The following is a 21,526-nucleotide window of genomic DNA, read 5'->3' on the forward strand; positions in this document are numbered from 1 at the left end:
AAAAGGGAACCCTCTTGCACTGTTGGTGGGAATGTAAATTGATGCAGCCACTATGGAGAACAGTATGGAGGTTTCTTAAAAAACTAAAAATAGAACTGCCATATGACCCAGCAATCCCACTACTGGGCATATATCCTGAGAAAACCATAGTTCAAAAAGAGACATGTACCACAATGTTCAATGCAGCACTATTTACAAATAGCCAGGACATGGAAGCAACCTAAGTGTCCATCGACAGATGAATGGATAAAGAAGATGTGGCACATATATACAATGGGATACTACTCAGCCATAAAAAGAAACAAAATTGAGTTATTTGTAGTGAGGTGGATGGACCTAGAGACTGTCATACAGAGTGAAGTAAGTCAGAAAGAGAAAAACAAAAACCGTATGCTAACATGTATATGGAATCTAAAAAAAAAAAGGTTCTGATGAACCTAGGGGCAGGACAGGAATAAAGACGCAGACGTAGAGAATGGACTTGAGGACATGGGGGTGGGGGGCAGGGTAAGCTGGGAGGAAGTGAGACAGCAGCATTGACATATATATAAAATAGATAGCTTGTAGGAAACAGCCCCATAACACAGGGAGATCAGCTCGGTGCTTTGTGACCACCTAGAAGGGTGGGATAGGGAGAGTGGGAGGGAGGCTCAAGAGGGAGGAGATATGGGGATATATGTATACATACAGCTGATTCACTTTGTTATACAGCAGAAACTAACACAACTGTAAAGCAATTATACTCCAATAAAGATGTGCTAAAAAAAAATAAGGGGGGCTTCCCTGGTGGCGCAGTGGTTGAGAGTCTGCCTGCTAATGCAGGGGACACGGGTTCAAGCCCTGGTCTGGGAGGATTCCACATGCCGTGGAGCAACTAGGCCCGTGAGCCACAACTACTGAGCCTGCGCGTCTGGAGCCTGTGCTCCGCAACAAGAGAGGCCGTGATAGTGAGAGGCCCGCGCACCACGATGAAGAGTGGCCCCTGCTTGCCACAACTAGAGAAAGCCCTCACACAGAAACGAAGACCCAATACAGCAAAAATAAAAAAATAAATTAATTAATAAACTCCTACCCCCAACATCTTCTTAAAAAAAATAATAATAAGGGAATTGAATGCTAATGTTAAATGTAGTTAAATATTTCCTTTGGGGAACTGAACTAATGTTACTGTAATTTCAAATGGAGAGTTCCTATGGCTTCATGGTAAAGAAGTACCATTTCTGAAGCATTTGGAAGGAAGCTTTTATCCTCCCGTCACTGTTCATTCACTCCCCTCTAAAGGACTGGGAAAAGGATCCAGGCAAATACAACTGCCTCAGCCTTTTCCTCATTTTAAGACCTGTCTGCCTATAGGGAACCTGTATTTTCCTTTCAGTTCTTCTATGCACTAGGCCTAAATGGACCTGCCTTTCAAAGGCAGATAGTAAGCCCACCTCTCTCTATTCCTGCCATCAGGGCCCAGTGGGTGCTGGGAAGCAATTCAGGATGTGTGTTTGCTTTGTATACACAAACTGTCTCTCTCAAACAAAAGCCCAAAGTCTAAACAGGGGTTGTGCTGAGGAGTCCAACTGTAGAAGGCCACAGATTTAAGTCACATTTTCCAATACAACAAAACCATCAACATTAAAACTGTTACTCTGATCTCCATCTGTCTGGTTTTTGCCTTCTCAATTGGTACCAATCTACAAGGGTAGAAATGTAGAATCATCACTCTCAATACCCCAACAATGATAGAGCCTGAACCAAATTCTAAGTCAACACACCCATTTCATCAATGAGAAAACTACAATCCACTGATTCAGGGATTTGAATTCTGCCTAGCTCTCAAGGCTGTCCTCTCCTACACTGTACTGCTGCTCATCGTTAACTGATTATCCTTACCAATATGGATTATCACCTAATTAATCATTGGTTATTTATAGCCTATTCATCCAGAAATTCAAACAGAACCAGACATATCAAATCCATGTGAGCATTCTTCACGTGTCCAATCAAGCAGCCTAACAATCCCTCTCTATCAAAAAGTTCAAGCCTGGCGTTACGAGATGCAATATTTCAAAATCATACACACAGTAAATTTATACATCAAATAGAGTTCCACTACAAAGAAGCAAAATAAATGAACTTCTATGATTCTATGTCCAGATTCCAATTTATGACAAATATCAACTCAGTTCTCTCAAAACAAAGTCTCTCTTCAATATTTTTATACCTTGATTCTAGTTGCCATGATACAATTAATGTTTATTTTATGATTCTCTCACCTACGAGACCTTCACATTTTTCCTGACATTAAGTACTTCATTATGAAACTTTTTGCGTTTTATGAATTACCACATCAAGAATCTTAAAATTTTTCATATTTTAAAAATAAAAAGAACAGAATCACTCCTCATACAGCCACCCTTCATAGATGAGTTGAAACTGCTTCTCTGAATGACAATAAAATATAAAAATTCTGTAATAGATCATTATCCTTACTCCGAAATGAAGGTGACAAAAACCAAAGAAAGACATTTTGGACGTTTCCATTATTCGGTACTATCTCTGGATTGCTTATACTGACTTATATGGAGAGTACAATGTGCAATGTATTTTCTGCTAAATCTAACTAACCTATCCTCAGATGCTCATGCTAGAAAATGATTTTTAAAAGGAAGCATTAATTTACTAATAATAATGCATATTTCATTCTAGTATATCCTCTTTCAACCTGAACATTATATACATCTTTTCCAAATATATTTTTTCCAGTGGGAAAGTAATTATATAATCATAATATCAGTTTTGAATGACAGGGCTGCATATAACTAATATCTGGCCTTTATGGCTGCCATCAATTCTACTGAAGATAGTGTGGGCTTTTCTAGACTCCTTGGAATTTTAACCTACACATAATGTTGTTTAATTTCATTAGGAATTATACGGAGCTTCCCTTCTCATTCCAATAAGCAGTACATTCTACCTTTTTCCTGTCAAACTGAGGAGGCCTTGAAATGGGCACCAATTACAGTTCCTACTCATAACTGGACAAACTATAGTAAGAATAAAGGAAATGCAGTTTTTTACTCCACTGGTCATACAGGTTATTTCAATTAGTACTCAAAAAATACCCCAAATTTTGTTAGACTTTAACCCTTTTGTAGTCATTTTAGAATTCTATTTCTTTTCATCAAGCTAACAAAGTATACCTAACGGCTTATAAAGTCTGCCCTTCTATAGCAGTTAAAAAACATATTTAAAAACTTTTAAGGTAACTACCGTAATGTACGTTGTTCCAGTTTATATTTAAATATACTGATTTTAACAGCAGAGTCTCACAAATCCGTCACAACTGTCTTAATCTCTTTTTTTATTGCCTCAATATAATGACACAATAAGTTGAAATTTTTCACTCAGTATATTGCTGCTTTACCTTCCTTCTCAGGCACATGAGCAAATGATCAATTACTGAATCTTACAGCAAACTACACTAATCTAATTTCTTGTTCTCTAGAGGATTTCTTTTATCTCAAAACACTCGTACCTCAGCAAAACCTGTAAAAGCTTTAAACTGATGATCTATACATCAATTCTAAAAGGTTTCCAGATTTAAAAAAAAAAGATTAATATAAGCAAACTCTTAAAATACAAATGCAGAACAAATAGCTTTGTGGCTAATAATGAAACAGATCTAAGCCCCATTACTCTGACTGAAGTAATTAAGGAAATTCCACAATTTACTTATGGTACTGCTTGGACGTCATGCTCTAGTCCATTTATACGACTATAATCCAAACACAAAAATCATGAAATGAAGACAGATAAATTGAAGAAATAAATTACCCTGTACTTTTTTAGTGCAGCTCTCTGTTCCTTATATTAATTTGCTTCTTTTTTAATAGGAAGAGATGCTGCTCATTTAATCACCTCTCTTTTCTAATGCAAGAACTCATTAAATAAAATTGACCTTTAAAATTTCTGCTTAAATAAAACAATTCTGCCATCTGCAGGCTGGATGAAATAAAGCCATAAGACGTAAAGGTAATTTCAAAATCAATACCAGGGCATAGAATAATATTAATACTGCAGTTTTGAATAAAGGTAAAGCAATTTTTTAAAAGATAAGTGCTTGTCATATGGGTCTTCTTTGTTCAAATACTTATTTTGGCATAAGAATGATTGAAAATGTCACAAATACTTACTTTGGTATAAGAATAGATTGAAAATGTCAAATACTTATTTTGGTATAAGAATACATTGAAAATGTCAATGAACAACAATAGAAAATGTATGCGTAATAGTTTGTGAGAAAATATCATTTAGAGTAATAAATGTAATGAAAGACGCCCACAAACAGTATATATGGCATAATCCAATTTCCACCTGCTTAGCTTGTATGTACACAAAGACTGAAAGGATATACTCCAAAATGACAATAGTACCTATCTCTAGTTGATGGTTTTATTATACCTGCTTTTTATTTCTTTGTTTCTTGTTACCTTTAAACAAAAACCCACAAGAACAGGGAGAAAAGAAGGAACAATAGAACACAATTTTGGAAGCAGAAAAGTAAATAATGTAGATAGTAATAATTGACTAGAAAGCTGAATGCTAAACTAGAAGTGGAGAAAGCTGAGATAATCAACCTGGTTTATACAAGAATTTCCCAAAGGCCCAAGAACTGGCAGTACTGAGGACCTCTGGAAACACTGGGGGTGGTGGGGTGGCAGGTTTGGGTAAATGCTGTTTAAGTGCTGGGTAACACAACCCTCATTCAACCGAAGACTGGAGGTTGTTTCCTCTGCAGAGGTAAAAGAGAAGACCTTCGGAACAGAGGTTGAACCTACACAGCTGGAGATACTGTATATAGAAAGTGCAAAAGTAAGTTAACTGAGAGATCAGCTGAAGTGACTGACAATAACAGAAATTGTGCTAAAAAGCTATTAGATGGTGTGGGATGAATTAGTAATAGTTACAGAGAAAACTGAAGAAAAAATTTTAAAGGCAACGACTTGAAAAAAAGCAAAAAGTAAGAAAGGTAACAATCATAATATGGGACGATATAGGACAATTCTCAGTTAAGCATTATTTGTTTGGTGTAAGCACTGAATATAGATTTAATTAAGAATTGCAAAATAACTACATTGGGGGAATGGTGGAAGGAAAACGGGGATGACTGATCAGAAGTCATACACAGATAATATATAACATATATAATATATAACATAAAATAGAGAGATGAACAAATGCCAGAGGACACTTAGAAGCAACAAGAGACAAAACTTGTTGCTTCTAAGGAGGAAGATGACTGGGGGGAGCAGGGAGAGATGGGTCAGAGACCCACCGTATTGTTATAAGACTTTTAGTACCATTTGACTATTTAAACTATATGCATGCACGACTGTGTTAAAATATTTTATTATTTAATAAAATGACTTTTTTTTTTTTTTTAACTTAAGCAGCAGCACACCACTGTGATTTAGAGAACAGGCACTGGAGCCAAACTGCCTAGGTTCAAATTATCAATCCAGCACCTACAAGTTACCTAGTCATTCTGTGCTCTGATTGCCTCTTCTGTAAAATAAAGAGTTTGGTAAGGTCTAAATAAGGTTACACATGCCAAGTCATTACAATGGAGTCTGGCAAAAAGTAAGTCTCAAAACTGTTAGCTGTTTATTATTAATAGGCAGCACAGAAATGGTTAAGAGTAGACTCTGAAGGCAGCCAGACAGTTGGCTAGATGTATCACAATATCCTACTTTACAAATCCTTCCTCAGTAATGAGCCATGGATTCACAGGTTCCTTTCACCTTCCCAATCTAAACATGAAGGTTTCCTTTCTACTCTTTACCTTATCCAGCCTTGTCCTCATTGCTAAAGTACACTAACTCTTGAACTCTCTTTTAACTGTATTGCACATTTGAAAACCAAACTCTCATTAATGTCACTGGCAAATGTTTTACTTTCTGTGGTACTGTCATATTGACTACCAAAGCTAAAGGGTAAAATTAGGCATTCAACAAATGCTTTCTGAGCTCCTGCTATCCTAGCCTTAGACCCACATAAGACCAGAATCTTGACCTCAAAGGATTATAGTTTAAATGGGAAGTCAAGACAAATACACAAGTACTAGAGGGTAGCATATAAACGTGCTGTGAGAATGCCAAAGAGCTGAGAGTCGAGATTCTAGCTGTTCAAAAAAGGAAATCTTGATTTGTGTGCTAGTACCACTTTATACTCATTAGAATGGCTATTATCAAAAAAAAAAAAACAGAAAACAAGATGTTGGCAAGATGTGGAGAAATTAGAGCCCTTGTGCACTGTTGGTGGAAAAGTAAAACAATGCAGCTTCTGTGGAAAAACAACCCAATGGTTCCTCAAAAAATTAAACATTGAATGACCATTTATTTGATCAGGCAACCTCACTTCTGGGTATACACCCCAAATAACTGAAAGCGGGAACTCGAACAGGTGTTTGCACAACCATGTTCACAGCAGCATTATTCACAATGGCCAAAAGGAGAAAACAGACCAAGTGTCCATGGATAGATGAATGCATAGACAAAATATTGTGGTATATACATCCAATAAAATGTGATTTGGCCTTAAAAAGGGATGAGATTCAGATATCTGCAACAACATGGATGAAACTTGAAGACATTATACTAAGAGAAATAAGCCAGACACAAAAAGACAAATATTTTATGATTCTGCTTTTATGAGGTACCTAGAAGAGGCAAATTCACAGGGAAAGAAGAGTGGTTACCAGGGGCTAGGGAGAGGGGAGAATGGGGAGTTGTTGTTTAATGGGTACAGAGTTTCAGTTTAGGATTAAGAAAAAGTTCTGGAGACACTGGTAATAGCTGCACACAATGTGAGCACTCTTAATGCCCTAGAACTAAACACTTAAAAATAGTTAAAATGGTAGATTTTATATATATTTTACAATAAAAAATAACTTTTAATTTAAAAAATCTGCTGAGCAATAAAACAAGGTGAGGGACCAGCAGAGATATTCCAGGTGAGGGAAACATCATATGCTAATAAAGAGGTGGGAATTACAGTTTAGTTTGGCTAAAGAGTAGAATGTAATGAAAATGAAAGGTAGGCCATGTAAGTTAAAAAAAGTATGTTGGGACTACTGACTTATGGTAGGTAGCCATAGTACCTTCTAGTACACTCTAATACCTAGTTAATGGGTTTGACATTATTTAAATAGCAATGGAAAGCCATGAAAAAAATTTCAAGTGAGTAAAATAAATAACCACAATAAAAAAATTGAACTTGTTTACAGTTCCACAGACATGGCTATGTTCACAAGGCTATAATTTACAAAAAAGAAAAGAAGAAAAACTGCACATGCTTTGAGACGGTCACAACTATAAACCCTGCAGAAAAGCTAAAATAATGGGATTTTAAATACAAAGTGAAGATACCCATGAACATGTCACCTGTTCTCCTTTACTGACTTAGAACACTTGTCCTGAGAGACTGAAAAGGCATGTTAAGGACCAGATCCTTCTAAGAAAAGAAAGGAAAGTAAGGGGACCCAGTCGCAGTAGAGGAACTATTTTATTGTTTGATCAGAGAAGGCATCCTCTGACAAAGTGAGTAGAGCTGAATGGAGGAAGCCATGCAAATCTCTGATGGAGAGCCTTCGAAACGGAGGAAACAGCAAGCACAAGAATGAGCAGAGGGCTTCCCTGGTGGTACAGTAGTTGAGAATCCGCCTGCCAATGCAGGGGACTCAGGTTCGAGCCCTGGTCCGGGATGATCCCACATGCCGCAGAGCTGCTAAGTCCATGCGCCACAACTACTGAGCCCGAACTCTAGAGCCCACAAGCCACAATTACTGAGCCCAGGTGCTACAACTACTGAAGCCCACGCACCTAGAGCCCATGCTCCACAACAAGAGAAGCCACCGCAATGAGAAGCCTGCACACCGCAATGAAGAGTAGCTCCTGCTTGCCGCAACTAGAGAAAGCCCACGTGCAGCAACGATGACCCAATGCAGCCAAAAATAAATAAATTAAAAATATTAAAAAAGAACATAGAAAAAATAAATTGTATGTTTACCCACATAAGAAAAATAAATTAAAAATAATTTTTTAAGTTAAAAAAAAAAAAGAATGTGCAGGGAGCATGCTTGGTGTGTTCAGAACTCACCAAGGGAGCCTGTGTGCTGGAGTGGAGTGAGTGTGAGGTGAGGCATGGTCAGAGCTGAACTCAGAGAGGTGGAGGATTCATATCATATTGTGCTTTGTAAACCACAGTTAAGGACTTCAGATTTCATTCTGAGTTTAATGAGGAGCTCTTGGAGGGTTTTCAGCAGAGGAGTAACATGATCTGATTTATAATTTAAAAGCAGCACTCTGAAAGCTGCATGGAGAATGGCCGGTACTGGGCCAAGGGTGGTGGTAGAGACATCTATTGGGACACTCCTGCAATAATCTAGATTAGAGGTGGTGGTAGCTTGCACCAGTCTAGTTGGTAGCAGAAGTGGTGAGGAGTGGTCAGATTACATTTAAAAGGTAGAGTCAAGAACAATTTCTGATAGTTTGGATGTGGCATAAGAAAGTCAGGAGTCAAGGATGACTCCAGTTAGGAGTACAAGTAAAAAAACCCCAAAATCCAAATTAGATGCCATAGTTCCAAAAGGAACATTTTTCTTTCTATAAAAAGTGCCCCAGGGGCTTCCCTGGTGGCGCAGTGGTTGAGAGTCCGCCTGCCGATGCAGGGCACACGGGTTCGTGCCCCGGTCCGGGAAGATCCCACATGCCGCGGAGCGGCTGGGCCTGTGAGCCATGGCCGCTTGAGTCTGCGCGTCTGGAGCCTGTGCTCCGCAACGGGAGAGGCCACAACAGTGAGAGGCCCGCGTACCGGAAAAAAAAAAAAAAAGTGCCCCAGAAGCCTACATAGACTTGATTCCTTTTCAGCTATTCAAATGTAGAAAGAAAAATCCCATTAAAAATCAGGTCAGTTATAAAGAGCCTGTGCTTACTCTTGTGCAAAGCACTGGCCTAGGGAAACAACCCAAGGAAACTACATTTGATTCTTCCAAGTGTAGAAACTACAATTGCTCTCTTCCCCTCTGTTAGCATGAGACCTACCATACAGACACACACGAGCCAGGACTTGATCGTATCAGTGCTAAAGCTGAGGCATCAATATAAAGTGTAATGACTGATGGGTAAGTCAGGTGGGTTGGGGAGGCATCTCCCATCTGCCCTTCCAGATCTATTCATCAACCCTCCCCCATACTACTATATGGGCTACATCAACAGGCCTCCTTGCTTTGGCCTCCAGTTGGGTTCTGCCAATGAGCAGAATAAGCAGGAGACCGAAAGGAGAGAGAATAGTGACGTCAGGACATTTTTTTCCCCAGCCCCCTCCTTGAAGGGTTGCCTGGCCTGGCTGGATCCTTTAACTGAAGGGCACAGCTCCATCAGAGGTCCTCCCACAGGCTCCCTCCTCCCCAGTTCCAGGAAGTGTTCGCTTCCCATGCCTCTTCAAGCCAAGGGGTGGTCACAGCACCTTACTCAAAACAGCCCATTAGGGCTTCCCTGGTGGCGCAGTGGTTGGGAGTCCGCCTGCCGATGCAGGGGACACGGGTTTGTGCCCCGGTCCGGGAGGATCCCACATGCTGCGGAGGGGCTGGGCCCGTGAGCCACGGCCGCTGAGCCTGCGCGTCCGGAGCCTGTGCTCCGCAACCGGAGAGGCCGCAACAGTGAGAGGCCCGCCTACCGCAAAAAAAAAAATACAAAAAAACAGCCCATTAGTACAGCACCATCTCTACAGCCTAAATTCACAAAAATAGTCACTTATAAAACTCTCCTCAAATTACCCATTTCTAGAGTGTCATCGATTCCCTTGCCAGGAGCCTGTAAAAAGATTTAAGAGGGTGGCATTGAAGTAACAAGAAAAATTTCAAACCACAAGGAAGGTCACTCCATTTGAAGGAACAATATGAGCAAAGAAAGGAAAGAGAAGTACAGATGTTTAGGTAAAGGTGAATGATCGGATGAGCCTAAACGCACAAACGTAACCCAAACCCAGATATGAATCAAAATTTCCAGATAACTGCCTTTGTTGTAGTCACTTGTGTAAATGTATCCAAGAGTCATTTGTTTACAGTTCGAACCCCTATATTAAAATGCACCTTTCTTGTTCTCAGATATGGCAAATACCCTTGCAAAGTAGCACAATTATTTTCTGCAGGAAATGACCAAAATGTTCATGGTAATAGCCTGGAGACTAGGTGGCATTTATAGATAAATTACAGGGAGATCTACAAGTTCCCTATAATCACATACAAAATTTTGCATGTATGCATTTTTCTGAAGAAGTGGTATAGCTTTTATCAGTTTTCAAATAGGTTTACGCCTCTCTAAAAATCAGTGCTAGTAGATTCCCAAAGAAACTCGCCTGAATTTAAATTTACCAACCTTAATTCTTCCCTAGAAATGTTTCATTAACACAAGAAAGGCCTTGATTGAAGAAAAGTATCCAGTAGATCACCAGCTATAGTAAATGTATTGCTTACCAAGTACAAAAAATAAAAAGAGTCACCACACACTCCATTTTATTTACAGAATCTGTTGATTCCTTCATACACTTAGCACTGAATGATACATTTATAAAGACCCTGCTGGAACTGTAAGGTATGTCAGAATGGCTGCAGAACTATTTTCTCTGGATGAAATAAACCAAACACTTCAGAAGAGGTTTCAGCTTGCAATATTGGTCTTCTTGGTATTAAACTATAAAATTTAAATTCTACATGAATCCTAGTTTATTCTGCAATCTTGGAACAAGGGCAAAAAGAAATCACCACTCAAGAGTGTAGGAAAAGAATGAACACATACATAAGAGTTTGGGGATTTACACATTTTTTCGCAAAGGCAAAAGATGCTCAAGACAACAATAAGGTGTATTTAAGAGTATATCATCTTAGAAACTTACAGCGAGGTCAGTGACATATACTTTAACTCTTAAATGGTCTTACCATCCTTTATACACAGTCTGGAATTTTAGTACCTTATTTAAAATAATGCTATCATGACGGTTGCTGAAATACCATTTCACAATGTAGATATTACCAGAATACATCACTTATTAACAAAAAAAGTCTCATCACTGGATCTTAAAATCTCAGTGAAATCATCTTAACATTAACTTCGTGTAACATTTTTTTCTGAGCCTCAAGTAGCTCAGAATATGTAGGCAATGCCTACTGCACCTAATTTTTTATATTACAATTCATCCTGTGGAGTGACTGAATGATGCGCAGGTAGTAATACACTCAATACCTGCCCGCCACCCATGTGAAGAAAAATAATGCCGGGCACACTATATTACATAGTATTAAACACTGTAAGAATTATGTTAATTGTGTCAATACCACTCTTTAATGACAACTTTCTATAATAAATTTTGTGAACAAACAAGAATTTCAATGACTATCCAGTTCTACAAGGGTTAAGTCATAACCCACTCAAGTTGCCCAGCCACAGTGCGACCTGAGAGTAATTCAGGATGAAGCACTCTGCTTTGGATAAACAGGCCCTTAGATAGTTCGAAGCATATCTCAGGAAGAATTTCAATGACCCTGGATTCTTACATCTTCCTATTCGTAGAAATATACTAAAACCATTAACATGAGATATCTGTTCTTTGTGATTAGCAGTAATCTTTTACCAAGATACATACTTGACTGTAAGTATTTCCTAGACAAAAAAATTCATATACAATCTGGCTTCCCCCCTACCTCTGCAGAGCAGTTCCTCGGAGCTGAGTGGCTGTCTCCCGTGCTATAATCGGCAGTAAGCCGCTGAATAAAACTTAACTCACAACTCTTATGTTGTATGTCTTTAAGTCGACATCTTCTTGGTAAGATTCCACTCCTAAATTTTCACTCTTTCAGGCTCATGTTTTGGTTAAACATTCTTCCCGACCTATGTCTAACTGCTGGACATTTACAAATTGGGTCCTTTACCACAGTCGTCGCGTGGAGCAACCCAACTGGCCTCGAAGGTCTCCCAACAGAGACAGGTCAGGAGAATGAATAAAAACGGCTAACGGTGACGTTTAAATCTCAACAAACTTGGTCAACCTAACAACTCTAAAGAAACCTGAAATGTGACTGGGAAAAGGCCCGAGAGATGCCTCACAACCCAAATTCCAAGGCAAGGTCACGGAGAAGCCATATCACCCAGGCGGCCAGGGACGAAATCAAGTTCTCCTAGTTTCCTCAAAAGCCCTTTGCGGCATGCAGTAGGCCAAGTCAGCAGACTCCTCCCCGAGAAAAAGCCAAGGGAACAGTGAGCCCCTGGCAACTCACACCCAGATGCAGGCCTTCAATCGAAAAGCTCCAGCCCCAGGCCCACTGCTCAGATACACAGAAGCTGTGCGAGCCCCAGCCACTCACCTCGCAGCCACTGCGTGCTGTGAAACCATCTCCAACTAGCTCCACGGCCGGCAGACCACGCAGCAGCCCCCTTAACCAGCCCACGCAGCAACCGTTGATCACAGCCTAGCCTCCAGGAGGCCGCCATCTTCCCGGCCTTCTCCCGGGCTGCCCTCTGCACAGCCTGATCGCCCAGTCATCAAGGCCCTCTCAGGCCCCGCCTCCCACCCTGTTGGACACGCCCCCTGGACGCCAGCCGCCCCTCTGAGCCTTGGAATCAAGTTCTTCTAGCCCCGCCTCCAACAGCTTGGCCCCGCCTCCCGGTCAGGCGGCTCCGCGGTTGGGTCTCCAGGCAGCGAGGCCCTCCCAGACCCGCCTTTCGCCTTGTCCGCCCCGCCCCCAGGGTGCCCTCAGGGCCGCCTGATTGCAGTTCGGCCATTGCCGCGTCAACCCAGGCGGAGCGCCAGAAGCAAAGCTGTGAGGTTGGAGGGCGCGGGTACCCCTCGTCCGGGCCATGTCTAGCTGTCACGCTCCGGAGGGAGACTGTTGCTCACTGCAGTGTCGCGCGCAGGTAGGGGCGGGGCACTGTATTCCCAGGAGGCGAGGCGCCGGCGCTGCGCGACGGCGGAAGCGGGGTGCAGGTCGGGTGGGGCTTCAGGCCGTTTCGGACGCGACCCGTGCGCGCCGCCGCTTCCGTTCCTCGTGCAGACCTGAGGCCCCGGACCCCGAGGCGGGCCTCCTTCCAGCGATGGGATTTTTGGATGGCGGGGGTTGGGCACCAAACGTTGAAAAGGGAAAAATAACGGAGGAGAGCGTCGGGCGTCTTTCGTGTGTGTTTCAAAACAACTTAACATGAAGACAGACCAAGCTGGGAAACGTGAAGCTCTGGAGTGGAAATGAAGCTAAGACTGTGCTCTCGAGCTTCTTTTCTGCGCCCTGGCGACCAGCTCGACGTTTGCCGCCCAGTAGATACTCGGAAACGTACTCCGAGCCAGATCTGCGGACTGTAGCCGGCACTTTTTATCTGCAGAGTTGCTCTTTGCCTGTCTCGGTTTAGATTGATTATGGGATGATCGTGAAAAGGATTTTTCCTTAAGCAGAAGTCAAAGGAAAATCCACCCTCAGGCTGCTCATAACTTTTCATTCACTTCTGCGCACTAAGAATTTTATGGAACACCCACGTGCTCAGGGTGGTGATTAGACCATGGCCTGGGGTTTGGAGGAGAGCTAGACGAATAAACAATTACAATGTGAGAAGCCTTGCTTAAGATACAGGGAAAGTCCTTATTCCTCCTGTTATTCTCTTTCGGGGCTGAACGCCCCAATTAAAAAGTAGTAACATGACATATTTTATTGGGAAATACTTGTCAACCACTATCTTGTGCAAATAAGTGGCTTAACAGATTAGCAAAGTCCCTTGTTTCCTTTTTCCCACTTATTACAGCTTATTTATTTTTTCCTCTTTTCACTGCCAACTAAAATTGTCGTACACTGTCTGCCTCTGCAAGGTTTAGGTCACTATCTGCTGGAGTGGTTGACCTTCAACACACCCTGAAAGGAGTTCAGAGAGGAGGTAGGAATGAGATGTTTGAGGAAGAACAGGACTTCAGTTAGTTACTTTTTTTTTTTTTTTTTTTTTGCGGTACGCGGGCCTCTCACTGTGCTTGATTCCATGTAACCCCCCTTCACTAAAATCACGTCTCTACTGACCTCCCCCCCACCCCACCGCTTTGGAGCAGTTCCTATGAGCTGAGAGGCTCCCTCCCGGGTTATTTTGCCCCCAATTAAACTTAACTGTCACATTGTGCATTTTTTTTCAGTCGACATCGTTTTTTTTTAAACTACCCCCTAGAGTATAAACTCCTTTAGTGCAGAGACTTTGTCTTGTTCATGGCTGAATTCCCAGGAAGTGCTTGGTACATAGACACTCAAGGAATACTTATGACTGGTATCACTACCCACTTAGCTACTCAGCCAACTGAAACTTAGAATTCCTCTAAGCCTTCCTTTTTTTCAGTCTTCTCACCCAAAGCCCACCCTTTCTTTTTAACTTCTTAATTATCTTCCAAATCCATCTCCACCATCACCACCTTACAATTTCAGTTTGAAATTATTTCCACATCCTTCTTCTGGTCTGGTCTTTTGCTTCCTTGGTTGTCATGCTTCAGCCTCTTCTCTTTATTGCCACTGTAGATACGTTTCAAAAACAAAGTATGATCCTATCATCATCCTATCTACTTAAAACTACTCAGCAGTTATCAGCCATCTATAGCATAGATGGTTGGTCCTTAGAGGAAAGGTCCTTACAGTCTTTTTCCCTCCCCCCTCCATCCCATAGAACCTAATTCTGGTTCCAACTACTCAGAGTTCCCTCTGACTGAAATGCCCTTTCTCCTCTTCACCTACCTGCATACTTGGCCATCCTTCATTAAAACTTAGCTCAGCATCCCTTGCTCTATGAAGCTTTTCCCAACTCCTGCCCCCTCCCACCAGTAGCTTCTGTTCCCATAATGCCCTGGACCATCTTGTTTTATATATTGCTTTGTCGTTTCACAGCTGTTAACTTCTTTACTAGAGTTTGAGCCCTCAAGGGTAAGGATTTTCTCTTACTCGTATTTATTTATTCAGGGCCTTCAGTAAAGGTTTGTTGAATGAATGAATGAGAGGGCTATATAATAGATACCAAAAAAAGGTACACAGAGCAAATGCCATGGCACAGAGTTTGAGGAAGTATCACTTCCTGCGGAGAAGATGAGAGAAGGAATCATAGGGGAAGTGGGTAGGAAGCCTGGTGTAAAGGCTGACAAGCAAGAGTTTGACAGCTAGAGGTGGGATAATTGGAGATCCAGCATGAGCAATAACAGTGCAAAGAGAAAAAGATGTATTCTTGGCTGGCAAGAAAATGTGTCTTAGTCATCTATTGCTGCACAGCTAGTATCCCAAAACTTAGGCTTAATGCACAATCATTGTCTCACACAGTTTCTGATGATTAGGAATCCAGGAGAGTTTAGCTCAGGGTTCTGGCTCAGGGTTTCTCATGAGTTGGCAGTCAAGCTGTCAGCTGGAGCTTCAGGTATCTCAAAGCTTGACTGCAGCTGGGATCTGCTTCCAAGCTCACAAAGTTATTGGCAGGCCTCTGTTCCTCACATTTTATTGGCTGGAGGCCTCAGTTCTTCACTCTATGGCCTTCTGCGTAGGCTGAGTACCCTTACAACATGGCAGCTGGATTCCCCCAGAGCAGGTGATCCAAGAGAGAGCAACCAAGACAGAAGCTGTAGGCTTTAGTAACCTGCCATCAGAAGTGACATACTGTCACATCTTAGTCTGTCTTCACACAGACCAGCCTGGTACAATGTGGGATGGAACTCTACATGAGGATGTGAATACCAGGAAGCAGGGAGAGCCATCCTGGAGGTTGATTACCACAACTAGGTTGACTAGAACTGAGAGATGTATGTAAAAAAGTGAAAGAAAATATGTGAAAAGTTAAATTGGAGCAAGAAAGCAGATGGACTTAAATAAGAGACCCAGGGGGTGATATTTGAACATTAAATGGTTTGAGGAAGGGAGTTCAGTGATCAAAGTAGTGTTATTATTTTTGTACTAATAATAGAGTGAAGGGTAAGCCGGAGAAGAAGAAAAAGGAGAAATTGTAGGCAAGGAGACCAAATAGGAAAAGATAACTTTAATCCTCCCCAAATATGTGTCCGTGAGAGCTTTTACTCAATTCTTACAAAATAAGAAAAATAAGGACGATGGTAAAGTGAATTTCACAAAATTAATTGCATTCATTTAAAGGACTATGTTTCATTCCAACATTATCCTTCTACTTTTTTTATGTTAAAAATACACTTTCCTTTTTGAAAAATGTGATAATGGATGGTTAAATATAACCAATGTCATTAACTGGTAACCTTATGTCAGTCCCTAAAATTTTAAAAGCAGCAACAAAAACTACCGGTCTTGAAATTCAGAAGTCTAAGAATCACTGATCCAGATTATTAAAATAAGGACACTGATAGCCAGAAAGGGTCACAGACTCGCTGTAGTGGGGGTCAAAGCTAAAGCCAGCCTCCTTGTCTTCTGATTTCTAGTCAGTGCTTAACTGGTAAGAAGAGTTTTTGTTTTTTGTGTGTTTTGTGGTACGCGGGCCTCTCACTGTTGTGGCCTCTCCCGTTGCGGAGCACAGGCTCCGGACGCGCAGGCTCAGCGGCCATGGCTCACAGGCCTAGCCATTCCAAGGCATGTGGGATCTTCCCGGGGCACGAACCCGTGTCCCCTGCCTCGGCAGGCCGACTCTCAACCACTGCGCCACCAGGGAGGCCCCGTAAGAAGAGTTTTTAAGTGTAGTGAAGGTAGGAGGGAGAAATAGGGCTTTGAGTGGAGGTGAAGTTGCAGAGAAAACCAGTATGCAACGAGGAGAATGAATCAGAAGTGCAGAAGGAAACAAAGACCAGAGACAGAGAAAATGCTGACACTTTGACTGTGCCTGTATACAGTCCATTCTTAGGCCAGTGCGAGGAAAAATTCTGCAAGACTGAAATGATCAAAAAAGACCACTAGGTGTCTTGGGGCTATCTTTACGCTATTTTACAGGTCTATGAATTGTAGAATGCTGACAGTAATGCAGATGATTATTTTTCATAGAAAGGCAAGTTGTCTTATAGAGATTCAACTTATTGCTTCAGCGGATATTGTCCAGTTTTTCTATATCATTTATTTGTAAATCCAGGATTCCTGATTATTTTTATGTGTGTGTGTTTTGAATTCTCTTTGGACACCGTTGTATCATCTTTTTGGTTCCCTCATTTAATTGATGGGCTAAATACATTTGACACGTGTTCATTTTATGTTTGTTAAGAGTCCCTTGAGAAAACCTCTATCTGAGGAATAATGCCTCTATTATGCTTAAATTGAAAGAAAAGGTGGGGGAAGGGATTAGAGCCATTGTTGGCTGTGAGCAGGTAACTCAGTGACATTCGAGGCTGATTTCCTTAAAATAACTAGATTGAAAAATTGGGGAAATGAAGTATTGATTCAAAAACTGTTTAGGCTTTAGTGTTTTGAAAGTATATACAAAATACTGTTAAATGTTTCTTCCTCACTGTATGGAACCTCTACTGTAAGAAGTTGATTGTAATCCATCTTTAGATATGTCTTTCAAAATTCTTATTCTAACAGACCTAACAATAACAGGCAAGTAATATTGACATTCAGGGAAGAGCTAAATACTAACTAAACCTTTTCTTTCTTGTGAATTCTTATTAAAATACATATTTTAATTTTTACTTTTCTTATTATTCTGGATAACTTAAATGACTGCATTTTTACTAAATATCTCTGTTGGTTCCTGCTGCTAAGTGATTATTTTTCTTGAAATTGTAATTTTGTGGGTTTGAGCGATTGAATGAAACTTTATTAACAACAGCTGCCTTACCATTGTTATTCCTGTAGCATGAAGCAGGCCAATTGTTCTAATACCTCAGTACTGGAAAGACAAAAGGGAAAGGGGAGGCCCTTAATAACAGACTGTTTTCTATAATGTTTGCAACGTGCCCTGCAAGTTGATGGTTAAGGATTGGAAAACTGCAGGAGTCTTCTCATTAGCTGTAATTTAATATGTAATTAAAATATCACTTATATCCCTAAAAAAGGAAATAGCAAATTATACAGGGCATGGGTAATTTTGGCTAGATTTCATAAGGAAAGATGTAAGAAAGACCAATATAACTTTAATTTTAATTCAGGAATTTTTAACTCGTTAAAATGGGAAGGAAACGAATGTTGACTGTGTCACACATTGTGCTTCATGCTTTGTATCCATTATATCTCATTTTAATCCTCATAATGTTCTTATTTAATGGATGAGTAAACTGAGGCCCAAGGTCACGTAAGCAATAAATGGTGTAATATAGATTTGCCTTTGTGTCCATTAACTCCTAAGCCTGTGTTCAATCAGAACTTTTAAAAAATGTCAACATTCCCATGTTTTTAATTTTATATATTTAAGTCTACTCCATCAAATGATCATTCGTAGTATTTATCTAAAATAAAATGTGTATGTAAAATATTAACAATGAATTTGGGAAAATATCATAATTTCAGAAATCCAATTAAATAGCTGAAAATTTAGTCTGTTCAATAATAATCCCTCTTTGGACTCAAAGATGTTTTTTTCCCCTTTACCCAGTGCCAAGATTTATATATGCAGGTTTGCTAGCTGTGCTTCTCTGCACAGTGTGACTACTTCTTGTTCACTTTCACCTGGAGGGTATAGCCCCTTGGGGTCCCATGTGTATGTAGGGATTTTCTATTAGATGCCCTATTCTGAGCACACCCAAGGCTTTATCTTGTGTTTCTAGTGACAGGCATAGCTATCAAAATTGAAGAGGTCACCAGAGATTTGCAAATACCTTCAGGGAAATTAGGGCTTTGGATCTCACTTCCCTCCCAGGTAGACTCACTCTTGTTTCTTTTATGGCTGTGAAACCTTATTTTCTTGCCAGCTCAGCAGTATATTTTGAAATATTTTTTGAATGACTTATTCAGCAGTTTTACTTGTTTTCAAGGTAAGGTTGTATATTATACTGCCAAAATGGAATTCATTGTATTTCTTTATTATAGTTTTTGTTTCCATTAATTTTAGCTTTAAAACAGAGGAGGAAACGCCTTGTTTTGTTTTCTAAAGAGGTAATCATTAGACATTTAAAAGTAAGGCTCTTATTTCAACTAGATTTATCGTACTGATCATTTCACCATTTATACAAATATGGAATCATTATATTGTACACCTGAAACTAATATAATGTTCTATGTCAATTATACCTCAGTATAAATAAATAAATAAATAAATAAATAAGGCTCAGTGTTTATCCCAACATATATCTTCATAGGATTGGGCCTAGAAAGTATTAATTATGATTGTTTCTGAGTGCTTTTTATATTATTTCTTGACTTTATAATTCCATAATATGTATATATTGCTTTTGTAATAAGAGAAAACAATACAATTGCTATGAAAAAAAGGACATTTTTAGAATAAAAATAAAATTGAACCAACACAGATAATAAACAAATAACTATCATAGTATATCATGTATATCATGCCTTAATTGAATAAGATGTTATGTGTAAAGAAATTTTCTGGACAGACTGAAGCATGTCCCTTTCAGCACTAGATCCTATTTTATTTCAGCCATTTCAGTAGATACTTTGTAATATAATCTGGGCATTTCTCCACCTTGTTCTTGCAACCTGTTCCATAATATTAGACTGTATGGCCGTGAATAATTCCTGGTTGCAAAATAATATAGTAGATCCACATTCCAAACATTAAAAACAAAATATATTTTGTAATAATTTTCTCCCTCCCTGTACCTCTCTATGGTAGATTTTCTTAAACTTCCTTAAATTGGTTTCTTAATAGAGATATCATCTAGAATAGTCATTTGATAAAATAATGTCTATTTTAGAAATCATTATCTTCTTTTTAAGGACAAGGAACATCCAAAATACCTGATCCCAGAGCTCTGCAAACAGTTTTACCATTTGGGCTGGGTCACTGGGACTGGAGGAGGAATCAGCTTGAAGCACGGGTAAGTTTCTGGCTGATTTCATTTCTGAGAATTCTCCATATAAGTAGACCACAGAGAGCCTAACATGTATTACGTACAAAGAACAACCAATGATCAGTTTTATGATACTGAAGGTATTTAGTTTCTAAATAGAGAAATAGGTATTTGCATAACTGAATGGAATAATTGTGCAGATGTTGCAGATATAATAAATATCTAAGGATTTAAGAACCATAATTTCTAATCAGAATAATTTGGTCCCCAGTCCATGGAGTACCAAAGTTAAATAACATGTTGCTGGGTATGTTCATATGTCTGGAACTACCAAGGGTCCCCTCGGGATAGACAGGATTTGTTTCAAAGGTTCAGATACATATTTTAAAGTCACTTAAATATAGATTACTAACCACCTAAAATGCTAAAAATTACATTTTTTTTGAGTCCAAAAAAAGGCAATATGCCTTTCTAAATGCATGTATCATTATTAATGGACATAGCACCTGCAGGTCCATGTTGTTCACAGGACAAAACAAGAGGTACTGGCCTTGAAACAGAAGGAATGAATAGTAGTTAATTGTTCTTTAGACTTACTCACTGTCTTTCCTTTAAGAGGGTGAAGAAATAAGTAACCTACTAACAATGAAAATAGAGGTTGTGGAATCTCACTCTCTTAAGTGTTTCTGGAACAGGATTAATGTATTTGCTCCTGAAATATTTTAGGAATAATATTGTATGGAGGCTGAATGTTAAAACTGAGTAACTTGATTTATTTCTTTATCCTAATTCACTTTCTTTAACAAAATTGGATTACTACAATATTTATGTAATGTTGAATTGTTTAGAAAAGAACGGAATGTAAAATGTAATCAGAACATTTTGAACAAAGGGGATTTTATGGCATACCACAAGATGATGCCATTGAAATTTCGTCTGCTTCAAATTACCAAGGAATTCATGAAATATTAATTAAACTGTGGGAAATGACAGGGGAGCCCTTAGTAAACAAATGTCACAGTTCATGTGTAGGGAGGCTCTCAGTCTGGAAACGTTCTGTTCCACATGGTATCAATACATGGGACATCCGTCATGTGCGTCCTCTCTTACCATCAACCCAGTGCTAATGTGTCAATCAGCATTTTGCAGGTTTTCAAGTTATTTTGCCAAAACTTTCAAGTTGATCTGTTCACAGCAAAGTCCTATAATAACAACACTTGTTGTTTCATTTATTCATTTAGGAGTTGAGTCCTAGTAATTTGGTTTCTCACCTGTATTACTTATAATAAATTATATTCTAAACATTGCCTTTAGTTAACTGCTTTTTTTTTTGCATTTGCAGAAATAGTTTGTATATGTACAAAAGAGAGCTTTCTACCAAACTGAGTTAAAATAACTTTTCCAACTGGCTCAAAAAAAACAGCTAAGTTAAAAATAGAATGCAGGTAAGGGACCATTGCAGATCTCAAGAGGGAATATTTTTGATCATAAAGAAATAAAAGACTATATTCTTTGTAAAACTAAAATTCTTTGTAGAACCATGCACTAAAATTATGTGTGGTCACCCTAA

General features: G+C 39.6%; 2 protein-coding genes across 3 annotated transcripts in view; one reads left to right on the plus strand and one right to left on the minus strand.

Moving 5' to 3' along the window:
• PDHX (pyruvate dehydrogenase complex component X) overlaps positions 1 to 12,579 on the minus strand; it is a 77,438-nt gene extending 64,859 nt beyond the window's left edge. The window contains exon 1 of the mRNA XM_067749448.1: positions 12,410 to 12,579. Coding sequence (XP_067605549.1) covers positions 12,410 to 12,536 — 127 coding nt within the window. The 5' untranslated portion in view covers positions 12,537 to 12,579. The remainder of the gene's footprint in view (positions 1 to 12,409) is intronic.
• Positions 12,580 to 12,780: 201 nt separating this feature from the next.
• APIP (APAF1 interacting protein) overlaps positions 12,781 to 21,526 on the plus strand; it is a 31,476-nt gene continuing 22,730 nt past the window's right edge. Inside the window, exons 1-2 of one of the 2 annotated variants that reach the window (XM_067749450.1) lie at positions 12,781 to 12,959; positions 19,883 to 19,983. In XM_067749450.1, coding sequence (XP_067605551.1) covers positions 12,903 to 12,959; positions 19,883 to 19,983 — 158 coding nt within the window. In that variant the 5' untranslated portion in view covers positions 12,781 to 12,902. The remainder of the gene's footprint in view (positions 12,960 to 19,882; positions 19,984 to 21,526) is intronic. The other variant, XM_067749449.1, reaches the window with a different exon arrangement.

Source organism: Pseudorca crassidens, chromosome 9 (assembly GCF_039906515.1).
Source record: "Pseudorca crassidens isolate mPseCra1 chromosome 9, mPseCra1.hap1, whole genome shotgun sequence".
Taxonomy (NCBI): domain Eukaryota; kingdom Metazoa; phylum Chordata; class Mammalia; order Artiodactyla; family Delphinidae; genus Pseudorca; species Pseudorca crassidens.